The sequence below is a fragment of the Labeo rohita genome, chromosome 19, assembly GCF_022985175.1.
Source record: "Labeo rohita strain BAU-BD-2019 chromosome 19, IGBB_LRoh.1.0, whole genome shotgun sequence".
Lineage (NCBI taxonomy): Eukaryota > Metazoa > Chordata > Actinopteri > Cypriniformes > Cyprinidae > Labeo > Labeo rohita.
Window position 1 is genome coordinate 36175512 of NC_066887.1, and position 20594 is coordinate 36196105.

The window sequence follows — 20594 nt, forward strand, 5'->3', positions numbered from 1 at the left end:
ACTACCCCTCCGCCGAGCGACAGCTCCCTCAGCCAATCAAAACGCTACGTGCTTCGTGACAGCCAATCAGAGTGAGGAATCGGCAGAAGGACTAGCGCACACACACGGAAGTTCGTCTGTATCCCAGTCGTGTGTTTTCAGAGCACATCATGAGAAATATCATGTTCATTTGGACTGAACTGATGATTAAAATGTTTTAATATCTAAAAGGAATCATGAGCGGAACGTGCAGGGAGGTAGTTACACTCCAGCTGGGGCATTATTCCAACTTTATCGGGACGCATTGGTGGAATTTGCAGGTGAGTTTGTTTAATAGCGAATGTATTCAGTTTATTTACTGTTAAATACGCGAAGAATCAACATATAATGTTAGTGGATCAGTAATAAATGCCCTGTCAAATGAATTTAGCCTGTGTTTGTTTTTAGTCAGGTGCACCTCTGTTATACCATGGTAACAATAGTTTCAAGTACCGTGGTTACTACAGTTAGTGTTAGTTACAGTAAAACTGTGGTAAATTGGAATTAAAAATCACTGTCACTAAATTAAAATGTGTCAGGTTCTGATACTATTTCAAAGAGATCATAACATTTATGATTTTACAGCAATAATCCATCTGTAGGGTTGTCAAACGAATAATCGCATGCAAAATAAAAGTTTGTGTTTACCTAATATATGTGTGCGGATTGTCTGTATTAATTATGCACATCATAAATACACACAGATGCATGTATATATTTAAGAAAAATATGTTAGTTTTATATGCAAAATATGTGTATTTATATTAATATTTATATTTAAATGTTTAAATTACATACGTGTATGTGTTTGTATTTATATATACAGAAATTATATACACAGTACACACACATTTTTGAAGTAAACACAAACCTTTATTCTGCATGTGATTAATCGTTTGACAGCCTGCAATGTTCTCAAAATGTTCTGGGAAGCTTCTCGCAAAGTTACGAATAATCGTTTTAGAGTTACGTTAACTGAATGCTAGTTCAAGGTTATTTGGTTTTTTAATAATGTTCCCAAGATGTTAGTTGAACGTTCTTCTAACAACCATAAGTTATCCTGCTTGGTTCTGGAAATATTCAAAAGTAACAATCCCATGCTATCTGCAAAATGATAAAATTGATTGTTCCCAGTCATGGTTATTAAATCAGTCCAACATTTTGTTTACATATTATATGTGTGTGCTATGTATATTTACTAATATATATAAATAAACATACATGCATGTATATGTTTAAGAAAAATATGTTATGTTTATATCATACAAATATTTATATATAATATCAATAATATGAATATAAATATGTACCTGTAAATATTTTCAAAATGTGTACATGCATGTGCGTGTATTTATATATACGTAACAAATATATGCAGTAAACATACATATGTTATGTAAACAAAAACATTTATTTTGGTGGCTGTTTTTTTTTAATTTTGAGTTTTAATTTTTGTTTTCTGTTTTTATTTAAATTTAAGCAACCGTTTAATAATTTAGTGTGCTTTTATTAATTTTTTGTCTGTGTAGTTTTTTTTTTTTTTTTAGTGTTGAATAACAAAAACATTAAAAAAACGAAAATTTTGAACTTGCAGAAAACATTCAGAAATAATGTTTTCATAATTTAATAGGAACGTTGCCAGAACATCTTTTGTTAGATACAAACAGTGACTGTAATAAAATTTAGTTACTAGTAGTATGTGGCTATGTAATCAGATTACTATTTTCAAGTCACTAGTAAAGTAATGCATTATTTTTAAATTTACAAGAAAATACCTGAGTTACGTTTTCACATAATTAACGCAAGTTACTTTGTTTTCCCATTTATCGACTGACACACCTCCTGTCCCGTGTTGAGAGAAATTTGCACTTTCTTCAACCTGAGACTTATTAATTTCACTTTCAGTTGCCAAAAATCTAACTTTTGGATTTTCTGTTAATAAAAATAAATAAGCAAGCTCAGCCCAGGTGACAAAAAATAATGCAAAAGCAACATAATGCATTACTTTTCACAAAAAGTAACTAAGTAATGCATTTAATTACATTTTTTTTATTATTGTAAAGAATTACTTTTAAAAGTAACTTTCCCCAGCACTGGTCATGATGTTAATATCAATGTTTTTGGCCATGTAGCATGGAAATACCTTGATATTTATAAAAATGCATTGAACTGAATGTTGTAGATATCTGATGTAATCTCCGTGTAATGGTAAAGTGTGGTATGTGTGTGTTTGTCTGCAGGATGCAGCTCTGGTTTACGATGCAGATTTGCCGGTGGGTGAGCTGCAGAGTGACGTGTTGTTCAGAGAGGGTCTTACTCTCGGTGGACACGTCACTTACACACCCAGACTCATCGCCATGGACCTCAAAGGTAAACCACAGTAAAACACAAGCATGATCACATTTGATCCTAAATCCAATGGATTTCATCCTGCATCAAAAGTAAAAAAAAAAAAAAAAAAAAAGGGATTTATAAAGGTAGAAATGGCTGTGAAAATGTTCATATGCGCATACATACAAACGTTTTGCGCTTATATCAGGTAAATAAATTAATATCACATTGTTTATAAAAATACAAAGACAAATAAGCAATCACTGTATGCATTAATATAATTATATACAAATATTTAGATTTGTTGATATAGTTTTTCATTATATTTGTTAGTAATGTTTTTAGTGGCGTTTTTAATTAGTTTTTTATTTTTGTTTTAATTTTAGCTAAAGTTTTAGTAATTTTGTCATTTTCATTATTATTTTTTAACATGTCAGTGTACTTTGTATTGATTTCTTTTTTAGTTTATATATATATATATATATATATATTATTTTAGTGCTTAGTTAAAACTGAAAGAAAACAAGATGTTGCTTTGGCTTCTAACTAAAATAAGATTTTTTATATTTAATTTCATTTCATTTCAGTTAATGTTTTTTTTTTTTTTTTTTTTTTCAAGTAACTAAAATATTTTTTATGGTTTTAATTGTAGTTAACAATAATAACCCTGGTACAAATAAGCAACGTTTTAACTGCTTTGTGATAATTACACTACTGAAATTAATTCATTAATCAGTTATTAATTATAATATTGCATTTCCAAAACAACTCTTGGATATTAGTCTAAATAAATACATACATACATACATACATACATAAATAAAAGTGGGATTTTCTTGGAATTATTCACATTGCACTTGAATTTAAAATGAATTGTGACATTTATTATGACATTAATTATGAGCAGCAGTACTAGTGATGCTTGACTTTGGCAAACACTAATAATTGATTGTTGCTTTATGTTGTTTATGAATTTAATTTGGGGTTGTTGATGTGTATGATGTTTTTGTTTTGTTGATATCTTCAGGAAGTCTTCAGACGCTGAGAAAGGAGGGCAGTCTGTATGTCACAGAAAATGAAAACACCGCCTTTACATGGTATGAACACCTGTCTGTGAGCTTACATTTCCTGCTTTTGTTCGGGATCTTTTTATTGGCTCTGGATCTTTGCTCGATCTTTTGCTAATTATTGAGATTAAACAAAATTCTGCTTGTTTTTAGAAAAATAAGAAACATTAATATTGTAATAGTACTATTGTTTCATTTTACAGTAAAATAAAATTAATAATAATATTTTTTGCATTACATTTTAAAACTACAATACTAATATTGTAGCCTTATTTCTTACATTTTCAATGCCAAGCCATATCGCAATTTCAGTTTCTATGTTGTATTTCCATATTAATGAATTCTAATTTCTATTTTTTTCCCCGCTCTTAGGGAAGGACAGATTATGACCCATAAAGAAAGTCCTCCCACAAAAAACCCCTTCCTACAAGAGCTGGACAATCTAGATGTGAGTGTGATTATAATAATGTGACTTCACAGTGGATTTGAAAGCGTCTGTTATCTGAGAGTGACACTTATGAAGATTGTCTGTCTGTTTTTCTCTGTCTAGACGGGAGGTTTACTGGCAGAGCCGGATTTCACATGTTCCTCCTCTGCAGTGGATCGCTGCTCAGGTGTGTATGATAGGACACGTTTAATGTGACTGTAAAAATGAATATGACCTCAAAATGAACCCTATTTACATTAATGCATTCAGCACAGGGTGTCTGCAGGTCCTTAAAAAGTTTTAAAATGTCTTAAATAACGTTTTCCTAATAAAAGGCCTTAACAAGTCTTAAAAAGTCTTCCTGTCAAATACATTTTCTATTCATATAAAGTAAGTTGAGATACCCGTCGGCGATCGCAGGGGTTTATTGTCAAATAAATACATTTTATATTTTTGTACTGTAACATCAACTAAGTGTCAGCGATCGCATGGGTTTCATGTCAAATACGATTAATGTTAATAAACAGAAATTTCAGCTACCTGTCAGCAATCGCAGGCAGTTTCTGTCAAATAAATATCCATTTTCTATTCATAAACAGTAACTTTACATACCTATCAGCAATCGCAGGCACTTGTCAAATACAGTTTGTATTCATAGAAACCTCAGGTGCTTAACAGTAACGGCAGGCAGTTTGTGTCAAATAAATACATTTTCTATTCATATAAAGTAAGTTCAGATACCCGTCGGCGATCGCAGGGGTTTGGTGTCAAATAAATACATTTTATATTTTTGTACTGTAACATCAACTGCTTGTCAGTGATCGCAGGGGTTTCGTGTCAGATACATTTTATATTCATAAACATTAACTGCAGATACCTGTCAGCAAATGCATGCAGTTTCTGACAAATAAATAATATTTCTATTCAAATAAATGAACTTAAAATAACTGTCCACGATCACAGGCGCTTCCAGTCAAATACATTTTATATTCATTTACAGAATCTTTAGGTACTTAACAGTAACAGCAGGCAGTTTGTGTCAAATAAATACATTTTCTGTTCATATCAAGTAAGTGGAGATACCTGTCGGCCATCGCAGGAGTTTGGTGTCAAATAAATAGGCTACATTTTATATTTTTGTACTAAAACATAAACTAAGTGTCAGCGATCGCATGGGTTTCATGTCAAATACGATTTATGCTCTTAAACAGCAATTTTAGATACCTGTCAGCAATCGCAGGCAGTTTCTGTCTAATAAATACATTTTCTATTCAAATAAATGAACTTGAAATAAGTGTCGGCAATCACCGGCGCTTCCTGTCAAATACATTTTATATTCATACAAAGAATCTTCAGGTAGTAACAGCAGGCAGTTTGTGTCAAATTAATACATTTTCTATTCCTATAAAGTAAGTTCAGATACTCGTCGGCGATCACAGGGGTTTCGTGTGAAATAAATACATTTTATATATTTTTACTGTAACATCAACTACTTGTCAGCGATTGCAGGGGTTTCGTGTCAAATACATTTTATATTCATAAACATTAACTTCAGATACATGACAGCGATCGCAGGCAGTTTCTGTCAAATAACTAAATTTCCTATTCAAATAAATTAACTTGAAATAAGTGTCAGCAATCGCAGCTGTCAAATAACTCTATTCAAATAAATTAACTTGAAATAAGTGTCGGCGATCACCAGCGCTTCCTGTCAAATACATTTTTCATATAAAGAATCTTCAGGTACTTAACAGTAACAGCAGGCAGTTTGTGTCAAATAAATACATTTTCTATTCATATAAAGTAAGTTCACGTACTCATCGGCGATCGCAGGGGTTTCGTGTAAAATAAATAAATTTTATATTTTTGTACTGTAACATCAACTACTTGTCAGCGATCGCATGGGTTTCATGTCAAATACATTTTATATTCATAAACATTAACTTCAGATACATGACAGCGATCGCAGGCAGTTTCTGTCAAATAAATATCCATTTTCTATTCATAAACAGTAACTTCACGTACCTGTCAGCGATCGCAGGCACTTTCTGTCAAATACATTATTTATATTAATATACAGAAACCTCAGGTACTTAACAGTAACGGCAGGCAGTTTGTATCAAATAAATACATTTTCTATATGCATCCCCCCCCCCAGCGTTTCTTATTTGTATATTCATACATGTATTTAAAACATTAATCTCATAACATCATTTATTGCAGTTTTAATTTTGCAGTGTAAATTATTTAATCTGACTGATATCAGCCCTATAGAATTTATTAATAATTGAATATTTAATTGAAAATGTAATAATTTGACATGAAAGGTGATGCATACATTTCAAAAGTTAAAAAACAGGCCTTTATAAAGGTACATTTAAAAAATAAAGTACGTAAAAGCTGATAGAACACTGATGAAAATATTGCTTCTAAGTAAATTGTTTACACCACCACAAATCTCGGCAATGTACTTTAATGGGAATACTTTGTGTGGAATATTATCTGCTAATATGAAAAGTTCACTGTTTATCGTAGTAATAAATATAATTTATGACAGTGATGAAATTTAGTTTTCTTTTTACATTAAACACATCAAATATTACATATGTATTAGGGATGCACGATATTATCGGACTGATATCGGAATCGGCCGATAATGACTTCAAATGTAAATATCGGCATCGGCCCGATATGAAAAATTATGCCGATATGTTTTGCCGATAAGATGAATATGTTAACTCACATGTGCTAAGGGTGTGCTAGGGATTAGATCACGTCAGCAGTGTGGCTCATTCTTGAAGCAAAGTTTTGACTGAATGAGGAGTAGATTCACTGTTTTGTATCGCTGCATTTAAACTGAGAATACACATACAGAATGATGCATAGCAATAGCACGTGCAGTGGCAGCAGCGGCTATAGGAGAAAGCGCGCCGTTGTTCCATTTGGGATAATTTACTGTTGCCTGTTTCATATCCAGTCACTAGATCGCTAAATGCACATTTTAAATGGTTTTATGGTGCTCTTTGTTGTATTTTGAAACCCAATGGCTGTGTTTGCACATGACATGATCTGCATTTAAAATAAAAAGTAATTACGGCGCGCGGTCAGTGAATTCTCTTTCTTCGGCGGCGCAACGGCAAAACACACTGTTGCTCATATGAAACATTTTTCGTGAATATGACACAAGTGAGGTACAAAGCATTCTTTATAAGTTAAATAATTGGTTAGCAGGCAAATGTTAGTAGCGACCATACTTTTGGATTCATGCAGTTCGAGCCAATACATTTAAAGCCATAAGCGGCTGTGTGTCCTGTTTTCCCGGTTGGTCACGAATTGCCACAAACTTAATAATATTTATAGTTTCTTTTCACAAATCATCACCGTCTCACCCTTTAATTTCGCAGGTTTGTTTTCTTGTCATTTACTTTTAATCCATGTTGTCGGATCATTTATGCGGGTAAACTGCGTGTGGGAAAATAAAAGATTTCGTGGCAATAAATTAAGAATTCGTTAATACGACTTTTTAATTCGTTCCCTTATTTTACAAATTAATAAATTAATAAAACGTAGGAACGAATTAACAAGTTGTAGGAAATAATTATGTTCGTGTCCCGCAGCCCTATAAAATAATTAGAAATTATAATTAAACATGACTTAGTGACTACATTTCTATTACTTTCTTTCCATGTTGAATGCCTTTGTATTGCAGGGCTCTAGAATGATCAAAACTGTCACTTTTTTTTTTTTTTTTTTTTTAAATGTGCAAGTTAAAATTTGACGTGGTCGCACTGCTCCATACAGCGCGGGTTACAGAGTTACAAAGCCGTGGCATATTCAGGATTTCACTGATCACGCAAAGAGTAGTTTTTGTTGTGAGCGCTTCGGGTGTAGAGCCTGGTTTGTATTTGTAGTGTCAGCACGAGCCAGGTGGTGACGGCAAAAAGGACGCGACTATTCTGGAAACGATGGCGGACGGAGGATTTGGTTTTCGAGTAGGGTAAAAGACCGCTTGTTAAACCAGAGAAGGTAAACATGTTGGTATTCTTGTGCAAAAAAAGTGTACTGTTTTGCCAGTTGGTCACGAATTGCCACATAACTTAATATTTTTATTTTCCCAAATCCTCACCGTCTCACCCTTTAATTTCTTAGGTTTATTTTCTTGTCATTCACTTTTAATCCATGTTTTCGTATCTCTTACTGTGATAAATTGCGGGTGGGAAATAAAATATTTCGTGGGAATAAATTAACAATTCATTAATACTACATATTAATTCGTTCCCTCATTTTACAAATTAATAAATTAATAAATCATAGGAACGAATTAAGAAATTGTAGCAATGAATTATGTCCAGTTAATGTCCCGCAAAACACCCTCACAGTCACCCAGTTTAGTTCTACTTTTCTGTTTTCGTTTTGAAATGTTGTATTCAGATTGCGAATTCGAAAGTGAAAGCATCCGAAGTTCGGCTTATAACATAGCAAAAGTGAACTTAATTTACAAAATTCAGATCATAAATAATGCTAGTCTACTGATGAAAAAGAAGGGATTGAATGTAAACCACTCATTACTATTTATTTAATCCTAACGAATAAGTTATTGTTAAAAACTAACTTTCCAAATAAAATGATATATATCGGTATCGGTATCGGCCAAAATGAGATGAAAAAATATCGGCATATCGGATATCGGCAGAAATCCAATATCGTGCATCTCTAATATGTATGTAATATAATGTGTTTTTCCATTACAGGTTAGGTCTTACATTTTATATAAGGTGGTATTAAAAAGGTCTTAAAAAGTCTTAAATTTCACTTGTTCATATCTGTAGAAACCCTGTTAGCAGATGCTTTTTTCCAAAATGACTTTGGCATTGTATTATTATTAGTTCATGCATTCCCTGGGACTGATCCATTGACGTTGTTGTGGGGTTATTTTTGTACACCACAGCTAAAACCATAATAAGAAAAACTAGTGCTGGGCAACGATTAATCACAATTAATCACATCCAAAATAAAAGTTTTTGTGTACATAATATATGTGTGTGTACTGTGTTTATTTATTATGTATATATAAAGACACACACATACAAAAATATGTGCATGTATATGTTTATATTCATATTATTTATAAACATATTTAATATATAAACATAACATTTTTCTTAAATATATGCATGCATGTGTGTGTATTTATATATACATAATTAATATACATAGTACACAGACATATATTATGTACACAAAAGCTTTATATAGGTTGCTGTTAATCGCAATGAAAACAGATGAAACATAATAAACATTAACTGAAATACAATATTTTCCGATATATATATACATAATTTTTTAAATAAAAAAGCTACTTGCCACAACAGCATTTCTCATTTTGTCAGTTTATCTTGAATCACTAAAATAACTCAAACTAAATAAACTAAAAAACATTAAGAACTTTTAGAAAATTGGTAAAACTGACAAAAACACACAACAAAATTACTAAAAGTTGAAACAGAAAATGTAAAAATAAAACCTAATTTAAACCATTAACTAAAACTATAATAGACTAACACTAAATAGCACTAAATAGCACTGCCTACTGTTAGAGGTACAGGAATTAATAATTCAGTAATGCATATTATACTAAAGAAAAGCACAATTGATCTTTATGAAATTTAAATTTAATATTATAAAATGATATGAAATTAAATATTTTATTGTAATAACTCCCCTGAAACAACTTTCTTTTAAGATGAATTTATTAATCTCTCATTTTACCAGTTAACCCCAAAAAAGTATATACTGCTTTACTTTGAAATATATATCTGAAAAGCATAATAAAAAAAATCAAAATGATTAAAAAAATCTATTTTTGTTCTGCATGTTTTATGTTAATTCTGTATTACCCATTTCTAACTACAGCTATTAATTAATGGAGAAGATTGCAGAAGTTGCAGCAAATCAGCAACTGAGCATGAAATCTTGTGTATTTGTATTTTAACTCCTAAAGTGAGCAGCGCGGGAGCAAGTGTTGCTGTAGGGACGGTGAACAGCAGTCTGGAGCGGCTGCGGAAATCCTATAGGCTGGAGGGAAGCGTGAGGGTGTGGTCAGATTTCCTGAAGATCCACCTACATCCGCGCACCATTTCGGTCATTAACCAGTACAACCATGACGGGTGAGTAATTCAACGACTAATGCATTGCATTACTCCAAACCAGTTTACATTCTTTAGCATCTGTCAGATGATTTCATTGGGACTCTGAGTGGTGTCACTGTATTTAGTGTGCATGTGTGTGTGTTTGTGGTCAGTGAATCAGAGCGTCTGGAGGTGTTTGGCCAGGGGGAGGCGCTCTTACAGGGGCCAGTGCTGGAAGATCTGGAGGATCGGCTGCATTTCTTTGTGGAGGAGTGTGACTATCTGCAGGTAAACCACAGATCAGCCTCTGCACAACACCACAACATGATAAACACAACAGGGTGAATCTCAAAAAAACTGTCTGGTGTATGTCCAGGGCTTTAAAAGCACAATATGTAATTTTTTGCCCTTAGAGGGCGCATATTCAAAACAAACAAAGAAACGAAGGCGTTGTTTGATGACGCTGTGAGTGAGTGCAGAATCATGGGAGCTGTAGTCTTCATCACAAGTCAACAAAATATATAGCACTGTTCTAGTGGTTTTTGGATATTTTAATCAAAAGGATATATGAAATGGGAGGAAAAATGGTAAATGTTATATCAGTGCTTTTGCATTATTTTTCAAAACTTTTGCATTCCTCAAGAAACTTTTGGGAAAGAATGTGTTCTACTTGTGCGTTCTTTGCAAGTGAACACAAAACATTTGTGAGCAAATGCAGTGATTTGCACAGTGCAACAGTTTTCAAGCAAATGAAATTTCTCAGAGAATGCAAAAGATCGGCAGAACTCTCAGACACGAAATGTTTACATTTTGACAATTTTGACTTAGTATATCAGAATTTCAGTGTTTTATGTCGTAATTTTGACTTGGTATGTCATAAATGTAAGTGTTTATGGCATAATTTAGACTTTATGTTAAATGAATCTTTTATGTTATGATTTCGACCTTTATGTTGGAATGTTGAGTTAGTATGTCATAAATGTACATTTTTATGGCATAATTATGACTTGGTAACTTTTACCTTGTAAGTTCAACTTATGTCATAATATTGATGTGGTATGCCAATTTCAATATTATTTTGACTTTTTCTATTATGATTTTGACTTTTTATGTTGTAATTTTGACTTGGGTCATAAATTTGACTTGGTATATTGTAAGTTCGACTTTTATGGCATAATTTCAACTTCATTTTGGCTTGGTATGTCATAAATGTAACTTTTTATGGCATAATTTCGACTTGGTATGTCATAAATTCAACGATATATGTTATATTTTTTACTTTTTATGTTCTAATTTTGACGTTGTATGGCATAATTTCTTTCTGACTTTTTATGTCATCATTTCAACTTAATTTTGACTTGGTATGTCATAAATTCAACTTTTAATATTGCAAGTTTAACTTATGTCATAATTTATACTTGGTATGTCTGTTTTGACTTATGATTTTGACCAAGTTGAACTTGGTATGTTATAATTTTGACTTTTTATGTCATAATTTCAACTTTTTGTCATCATTTCAATTACATTTTGACTTGATATGTCATCATTTTGACTTTTTATATTGCAAGTATAATTTATGTCATAATTTATACTTGATATGTCAGGTTTGACTGATGATTTTGACCTTATGTCCTAAGTTGAACTTGGTATGTTATAATTTTGACTTTTTATGTTATAATTTAGACTTTTCATGTCATAATTTCAACATTTTGTTATAATATTGAATTTTTATGTCATAATTGCAACTTTTTGTCATAATTTTTTTGTCAATCATTTTGACTTGATATGTCATAATTTTGACTTCTTATGTTATAATTTTGACTTTTTATGTTATCATTTCAACTTAATTTTGACTTGGTATGTCATTAATTCAACTTTTAATATTGCAAGTTTAACTTACGTCATAATTTATACTTGGTTTGTCAGTTTTGACTGATGATTTTGACCTTTTATGTCCTAAGTTGAACTTATAATTATAATTATAATAATTATATAAGTATATTATAATTTTGACTTTTTATGTCATAATTTCAACTTTTTATAGTGCAAGTTTAACTTATGTCATAATTTTGACTTTTTATGTTCTGATTTTTACTTTTTATGTCATGATTCTGACTTCATATGTCATCATTTTGACTTTTTATGTCATAATTTCAACTTTTTGTCATGATTTCAATGAAATTTTGACTTGGTATGTCATTTTGACTTTTTATGTGTTGATTTTGACTATATTGTAATTTTGAACTACGTCATAAATTTGACTTGGTATGTCATACTTTGCACTTTATGTTGTGCTTATGAATATTTAAAGTCATAGTTTTAACTTTCTATCTCATAATTATGACTTACCAAAGCATGATCTTTTTCTTACATGGTGGAAATGGCCTTCCGCAGTTTTGTAAGTTTCTCAGAAAACGCAAAAGTTTTGTAAAACGAATGCAAAAGCATTGCTGTAATGTATTATGTATGTATTGTATGTATACTTTTTTATGCATTATAATCTTTTATGGGTCACACTTTACAATAAGGTTCATTAGTTAACATTAGTTAACTACATTAGTTAACATGAACTAAGAATGAACAATACTTATACAGCATTTATTAAGTTAAGTTAATGTTAATTTCAGGACTAATGTTAACAAATGACACCTTATTGTAAAGTGTTACCCTTTTATGTGAGTCAGTGAAGAGCAATGTAAATGTAATCTCTGCTTCTGTTTTGCTGTGTTCAGGGTTTTCAGGTGTTGTGTGATCTTGCTGATGGTTTCTCAGGCCTGGGGTCAAAGGTCACAGAGCTGCTGCGGGACTCTTATGGAGGGCGGGGCATCCTCACGTGGGGTGTGGCACCTGTCAATCACCCAGACACGGTAAGACAATACAGCCGTTTGGTGGTTTCGCTAATCTAGAGCTGAACAGTGGTTGAATCAAGTGTTCACACTGGGATTCGTCCGAATCTTGAACGAAAACATAAATGTTAAAGAGGCTAAATTTGTTTTGTGTCTCCTGCTGACAGAGCTCCATAAAGGACTTGTACCATATGATGAACTGTGCGTTAGGAACGCTCCAGATGGCCAATAACAGCTCATTCTTCTGCCCTTTGACCTTGAGAGGCGGGTTAATGAGACGCCCACCTCCACCCACAACTTTCCCACTGCTCAACTATGACGTAAGATGGGTTCATTCGCTGAAATGTGTAATCATTAACTGTAACTAGAACCAAGTAACTAAAAAAGTGCAATTTAAAATTAAAAAAAAAAAATTAAAATAATAAATTATGTAGACTTGTATAAACTATATAGACATATTAGTTAATTCATTTTACTCATTCAACTCATTTTAGTAATTGATTTCTTAAATTTACTTTCTTATTATATATTTATGTACTTCTAAAACTGAAACTGAATAAAATGAATAAAAACTATATAGACCTTTTAAAAAAATCTAATAAAAAAACTTCATAAGACATTAAAAAAAACCTAACAAAAATGACAAAAATACACAACAAAACTACTTAAACTTTAACTAAAATGAAAATAGAAAATATTATTTAAAATGAACTAAAATAAAACTAAAATAACACTATTTATATTTATTAAATGTCTGATGATCCAGTGTATTTTTAACATCATTTTAGTAATTGATTTCTTAAATTTACTTTCTTATTATATATTTATGTACTTCTAAAACTGAAACTGAATAAAATGAATAAAAACTATATAGACCTTTTAAAAACATCTAATAAAAAAAACTTCATAAGACATTAAAAAAAACCTAACAAAAATGACAAAAATACACAACAAAACTACTCAAACTTTAACTAAAATTAAAATGAAAATAGAAAATATTATTTTTAAATGATTTCAGTTAAACTAAAACAACACTGATCTGTTCATTTATTGAGTGTGTTTTCAGTGGTTGTTTGTTGATATTTTGGTCCGTCTCTCTCAGCCGGTGCTGTGGTATCACTCCAGCTCGGTTCTGGCTCTGGCGTTGGACTGTATGACGGCGTCGTACAGATTGAGACAAAACAGCGTCCCCATGTGGCAGCTTTCAGACGCTCTGACCGCCTCAGGAAGGAAGGTCAGTGTAACCGCTGGATTGCAGTGGATTTAGTCTCCGTTTCAATTAAATACAATTTCCCAGGTTATGTCTGTATTTTTTTTGTTTTTTTTTAGTTTGTAGCTTACTGTGACTTCATGCATCTTTCCAGGTTGTTTCAGCGTATGGCTCTGTCCCGTTTCCCATGATGCACGGCAGCTGTCTCCCTGACGCTCTGGATGCGTTTGCTGATGTTTTGCCCTGGAGACCCATATCGGGGTGTCCTGAGATCGGCGACGGGCGCTGTTTCGGCCAGTCAGTGACTCTCAGAGGTTTAGACGGTCAGAGCTCAGTCAGGTCAGAACAACTATTCATTTACAGCTGCAGTTTGATTGATTATCCTTGTTTGTGTATAATTGTCCTCTTACTGAAGAGCACTAGTTTTAAAGTAATGTGTTGCCTATAAAACAAAGTCAATTATGCAACATAAAGATTAATTTAAAAAATCATTCATAGACCTGGGTAAATTGTTCACAATAACATGCTTTCAGAAAATTACTAGAGTGAATTTTCACTTTATGCCAACTTTGAAAACAGTTGTGATATTAATTTATGCAAATTTCAATTAAATTCTGCCTCTTAAAATTCTAATTCCACACCATGTTTGCTACGTTTAAAATTTTGGAATTGAACTGGAATCTAAAATGTAATTTAATTAATTAAATTATTTTCAAAATGTTATACTGTGATGTCCACCAGGGTTATTATTGTTAATTAAAAATATAAAAAAATATTTTGTTGATTGAAAAAGATGAAATAAAATAAAATATAAATATTAGAAGAAAAACTTAAATTACTTAAAATTAGACTTAAAATGACTTAAACTACTTAAATTTTTTTCCTTAATGACTAATTGAAATAACTTCAAATAGAAGCACTAAAATTATTCACTGGAATAAATAAAAAGTAAAAATGTGAAAAAAAAATAAATAAATAAATAATAATAATCCTAAAAAATAGTAGTAAATAAAACTTAAATGCTCATATAAAATGTGATTGATAAAACTGAAAAATAAAAAATAAAAACCTAAATAATTATATATAAACACTAATAATGTGCATAAAAATGTGATTGATATAAGGGAAATAAAATAAATTAAACTCAAATAGTAATACCAAAAAAAAAAAAAAAAATCACATAAAAAATGTGATTGATAAAAGTGAATTAATTAAATTGTATTATTTAAAAAAAAAAAAAAAAGCTGCTTTGCAACAATTTGTATTGTGAAAAGCGCTATACAAGTAAACTTGAATTGAATTGAAAATTAAAATTATACTATAAAAACACTGATAATGCTTATAAAAATGCGATTGATAAAGCTGTATTAAATAAACAGAAATGTGAACGATAAATAAATATTAAAAAAAACTACATAAAACTAAACTGAAATATAAAATAAAAGCTAATTCAAAATGTTAAATTAGCTTTTGTTTTAGTTTGATAAAACTGAAAAATAAATGAACCTAAATAATTATATAAAAATACTAATAATGTGCATAAAAATATGATTGATAAAAGTGAATTTAAACAACATTAAACCTAATAGTAATATTTAAAAATGCTAAAAATGTGATGCATAGAAGTGAAATAAAAATAAATTAAACCTGAATAGTATTATTTAAAACAAAAAAACGAATAATGAATAAATGTGATTTAGAAAACTACGAAAAGAAATAGTAATATAAAAACTGGTAATGCTTATAAAAATGTGATTGATAAAGCTAGAATAAACAGAAATCTAAGAAAACTAATACTGAACATAAAAATGTGACTGATAAATAAATGTAATAAAAAATATTCAAACTACAAAAATAATACTAAAAACTAACTTAAACTAAAATATAAAATAAAAGCTAATTCAGAATATTCAGAAAACATTAATGGAATATATAAATAATACATAATGTAAAGAACAATACTAAAATAACACTGATGTCCACTGTGAATATTGTTGGTGTAATATTAATAGTATTATTTTTTGCAGTCCGTTGCTCCCGGGCACAGAGCCGCCCAGTTCTCTGCACCTGGAGCGCTCAGGAGAGGATGTTCTGGCCTCATACGTCAGATTACATTACCCTTCAACACCACTGTGAGTCTCTCACACACACACTCACTGTTACAGCACTGCACTGATCGTCCAGCTCTGAAACGTCATGCCGTATCTGTGTGTTTGTGTGTGTTTGTACAGGGCGGTTCAGCTGTTCTCCGGTGCAAGTAAACTCACCCCTCCATTCCCACAGATCTTCAGTCCGGCTCTGAGTCCGCAGGGTTTCCTCCCGAACCAGAGCGATGCTCCTTACAGTGAGTGTCACTCTATAATGAATGTTAATATATATATATTAGAAAATGTCTACGTATACTTTTTCCTGTTTGCAATAGCGTTGCATACTGTGCTGTAACATGCTGTAGTACTGCTGTACTGGACAACGCTGGTAAAATGACGCTCTCGTGACGGTATGCTCTGCTCACATGCTCTGATAATAATAGCTTTGTAGGACTATACATTATTTTGATAATTAGTCAAAAAAAAAAAAGTTATATCTGATTCTGTTTCATAGAACTAATAAAATAATATATTGAGATTTAATATTCATATATTTTCTGTCCAATTTTATTGTTACTTTCAATAAACGTGGTTATTTTATTGGCTTGTGATTTTTTTTATTATTTTTTTTTAAATTCAGTATCATTAGTATTATTGAGTTAAATTAGAAAGTCTTACAAAATGACTATATTAATTAATACAATAATAAATAATTATTACAAAGCAGTTTCAGTTTCAGCCAAGAATTTTCATTTTGGTACATCCCTAGATTTTTATGTAAAAAGAAACATTTTCGGGGTGATACAAGACCCCGCTGTGAAATTATCTTGCTTATTATACGGCTACTTGCCACATATGTAAATAATTTAACACAAAATATGAATCATATTTTATTACCTCAAGACGACTGGCAGTACCCGCTGCAGCTGTCTGTTATCAGTTGTAGCGGGTTTTGTCGTAAAATAACAGACCACTAGATGGTGCAATTGATATCAGAAATGAGAATTGCCCTTAGCCCAGTAAAATTATGAACGAATGATGCGTAGTAGTTCTGCTCTAAGCATGGACAAGTTTTTGAAAAGACGACAAGTACCAGGTGAACGTAAAGTAGATGATGAATCTACTTCAAAGATAAAGAAAATAAAGAATAAAGAAATAGGAGAAAATCTGTTTAAAAAACAATGAATGCTATTAAATAGTACAAAAATAGTACATATAAAGCTGCATGCTTTACTTTTAATGTCTCTACTCTAAAAGTGACTAGTTCCTTGTTTAGTTTTCTTCAGTAAGTTGTCACACACTGAATTTTAATGATTACGTTTCAAATAAATCCTTCTGAAGTTATGTTTATGTGTAAATGCAGGGGTGGGGCTTTTATATATATATATATATATATATATATATATATATATATATTTTTTTTTTTTTTTTTTTTTTTTTTTTTCTGCAAAAGGGGGGCCCGGCAGAAAAAGTTTGGGAACCACTGGCATAGTTTATATATATATATATATATATATATATATTGTAGGAGCCATTTTTTGTATTGTTGAGATATTGTGGTCCACTGGGTGGCGCTAAATAATAGGTATAACTAATGCGCCTGTGTAATGAGCCAGGTGGCGTCGGTAATGGGGAAGCACACGGTTTTTGACCGTGCTAAAGGGTAACTTGCCTGCTAGTATGGGAATAATGCGGTATTTAGATAGGTGCTTTGTGTACAAGTTACGAATTTTATATGCACATGTTCACGAAGAAAGGAGAAGCAAAGATCGAGGCTTTGTTTACTCATCTGCACAAAATAAAGACATTCTGCTTGAATCAACTTTAGCATGCATGGACTCTGATTGCACGCGTTAAATACGTGCTCACTCCTGTTACCAGGGACAACAGCAATGGAAGGCTGTAATATATATATTTATTTATTTATTTATTATTAATTCATTTATACGTTGATTTAATTGTAAAATATTTTAATTAAATTGTACATAATTTAGTTTTTAATGCATATTTATATATATATATATATATATATATATATATTTTTTTTATTAATTTATTCATTTATTTAATTATAAAATATATTTTCAATTAAATTGTATATAATTTATTTTTAAAATGCATAGTTTCTATATATTTCTTTTAATCAATTATTCATTTATATATTGATTTAATTGTAAAATATTTTAATTAAATTGTATTTAATTTAGTTTTTAATGCATAGTTTATATTTTTTTTAATTAATTTATTAATTGACTTAATCATAAAATATATTTTCAATTAAATTGTATATAATTTATTTTTAAATGCATAGTTTCTATATATTTCTTTTAATTAATTATTAATTTACAAATTGATTTAATTATAAAATATATTTAAATTAAATTGTATATAATTGTATATATATAGAGAGAGATTTTTTTATTAATTATTAATGAATTTATTAATTGATTTAATTATAAAATATATTTTAATAACTTTTATTATATTTTATTTAATTGTTTTGTATTGTTATAGAATTTTTTTCCTCTAATATTTATATTTATATTTTATATTTCTATAAATATATGTATTATATGAAAAAATCATATTTTTTATAATTATATTTGTTTTATTTTATTTCAGCTTTATTTCAATTTAAAAATGTTTTAATAGTTTCAGTTTTAGTGAGAGTACAGCATTTGGAACTGTATTGAAATGAATTAAATTGCATTTAAAATTCCAGTTCAATTCCTAAATTTTAAAGGTAGCAAAAATGTTGCAATTTTGTAAAACAGAATTTAAATAAAATTCACATAGTTAGCATTTAAATTAACTAAAAAATTCACCTGTACATCAAAATTAAGAAATAATCTATTGCTACTTCCATTTCATTGCAACTTTTATGATTTACCATTATTATTATTATTTTTTTTTTTTAAAGAGATTTGAAAAGAAAGTGGTGGACATTTTCAGGTGCTATAAATAAACATATTACGCTTTTGAAACGGCGTGTATTTATTGCCTGTCCTCACAAAAACTGAGTTTTGACTTTAAACACAGGGATGAAATCAAATAATTGATGTATTTCATGTTATCTTTCTGCGTCTATCTCAGCTTCCTCTCAGCCGGTCGTTGGTCTTCCTGTCCTGACGTCTCTGCAGTCCAGTCCTGCCGTGGGTCTCCAGCTCTCTGAGCTCCAGAAAGCGTGTGCTGCGCTCGACCTGCGTCGCGTGGCCCCCAGCTTCCTCTCGCACGGCCCCGAACACGGCGAGATCACCGAGTCCATGGAGCAGCTCCGCGACCTCGCGCACTGCTACCGCCAGGACCGCTGCCGCTCTTCATCCGAGGAGGATGACGATGATGACTAGGAGACCGCCAGCAGACGCTCTTCCTCCCGCTGCAGTGTCGGGTCAGGGGTCGGAGCCCGGTTCAGTCCTGATTATCAGTCACGTCCCGATGCTGCGTTCACGGCATGTTGCTTCTGGGAATGATGGGATATGAGCTCGCTGAACACATCCTTCGAGAACACCTGGAGCATTTGAAAGAAAGATGTAGAAAACCAAACTGTGTGAAGAAAACGTGGTGGATGTGCATGTCTCTGTATATGTAAACCTCATTGAACCTGCTTTTCTAGAGATAAACTGTGGAACTGTGTAAAAGTTAAAGTTGGACTTTAAGAAAGTTAACGGTTATTATTGAGAATGGACATGTAGCTTCATCAAATACTAAACACATGTTTCAGAAAACCATTTCATTTTGGTTGACTATTTTTTTTGCTTAATCTGAAGGAAATATACATCATGTAACACTGAGACTTGAGTTGGTTTTTCATTGCACAATTTGAAATCACAAAATTCATTGATTTTCTAAGACAGCTTGTTTTCTATAATCTCTTGAAAAATCATAGACAGCACTGTTTGAAAATAATAATAAAAAAGAACCTTCATCATCAAAAGGTTACTTAGGAACTTTTTCATTTGAATGAAAATTTTAGAATTTATTCACCTTCAAGCTGTATGAGTAACCAATAAGTTGGCGGTAGCCACTGACTTCCATAAGTATAGAAAAAAATTGTAAATGGCTATGATCAGTTGCTCATCACCAACATTATTCTAAATATTTTTTTAGTCTTCAACAGAAGGAAGAAAGTTATACAGGTTTGCAACAACTTGAGCAAGTAAATGATGACAGAATTTAAATTTTTTTGTGAGCGGTCCCTTTAAGCGCGATCTAATTAATATTCATGAGCCTAACAGTCAAGAAATCTGAGCGGCGGGAATTCAGGTAAATTACGCTTGTGTGTGTGAAGTGTGATTCATGTGACTCATGTAAGTATTTTCGAATTTAAGTTTAATTCTATTTGTGCTTTAAACCTTAGATTTGTTGCATCTAAAATTCCTGTAAACTTATAAGATTAAATCCACAAAAGGAGCGAGAAGTTGCTCAGAAATATTAGCATTTCCTTAAACTTTTGTCGTATATGTTCGTATTATTCTAAATA

At 31.1% G+C, this 20594-nt stretch overlaps 1 protein-coding gene across 1 annotated transcript; it reads left to right on the plus strand.

Annotated features, from left to right (window-relative positions):
- Nucleotides 1-101: 101 nt before the first annotated feature.
- Nucleotides 102-20026, plus strand: msto1 (misato mitochondrial distribution and morphology regulator 1). The gene is made up of 14 exons (XM_051136280.1): nucleotides 102-299; nucleotides 2259-2388; nucleotides 3377-3446; nucleotides 3789-3864; nucleotides 3967-4030; nucleotides 9845-10010; nucleotides 10145-10259; nucleotides 12704-12838; nucleotides 12985-13137; nucleotides 13920-14051; nucleotides 14182-14366; nucleotides 16055-16159; nucleotides 16259-16371; nucleotides 19208-20026. Exons 1-14 carry the CDS (start codon nucleotides 216-218, stop codon nucleotides 19459-19461), a joined length of 1782 nt encoding a protein of 593 aa, XP_050992237.1. The 5' UTR covers nucleotides 102-215; the 3' UTR covers nucleotides 19462-20026.
- Nucleotides 20027-20594: the final 568 nt, after the last annotated feature.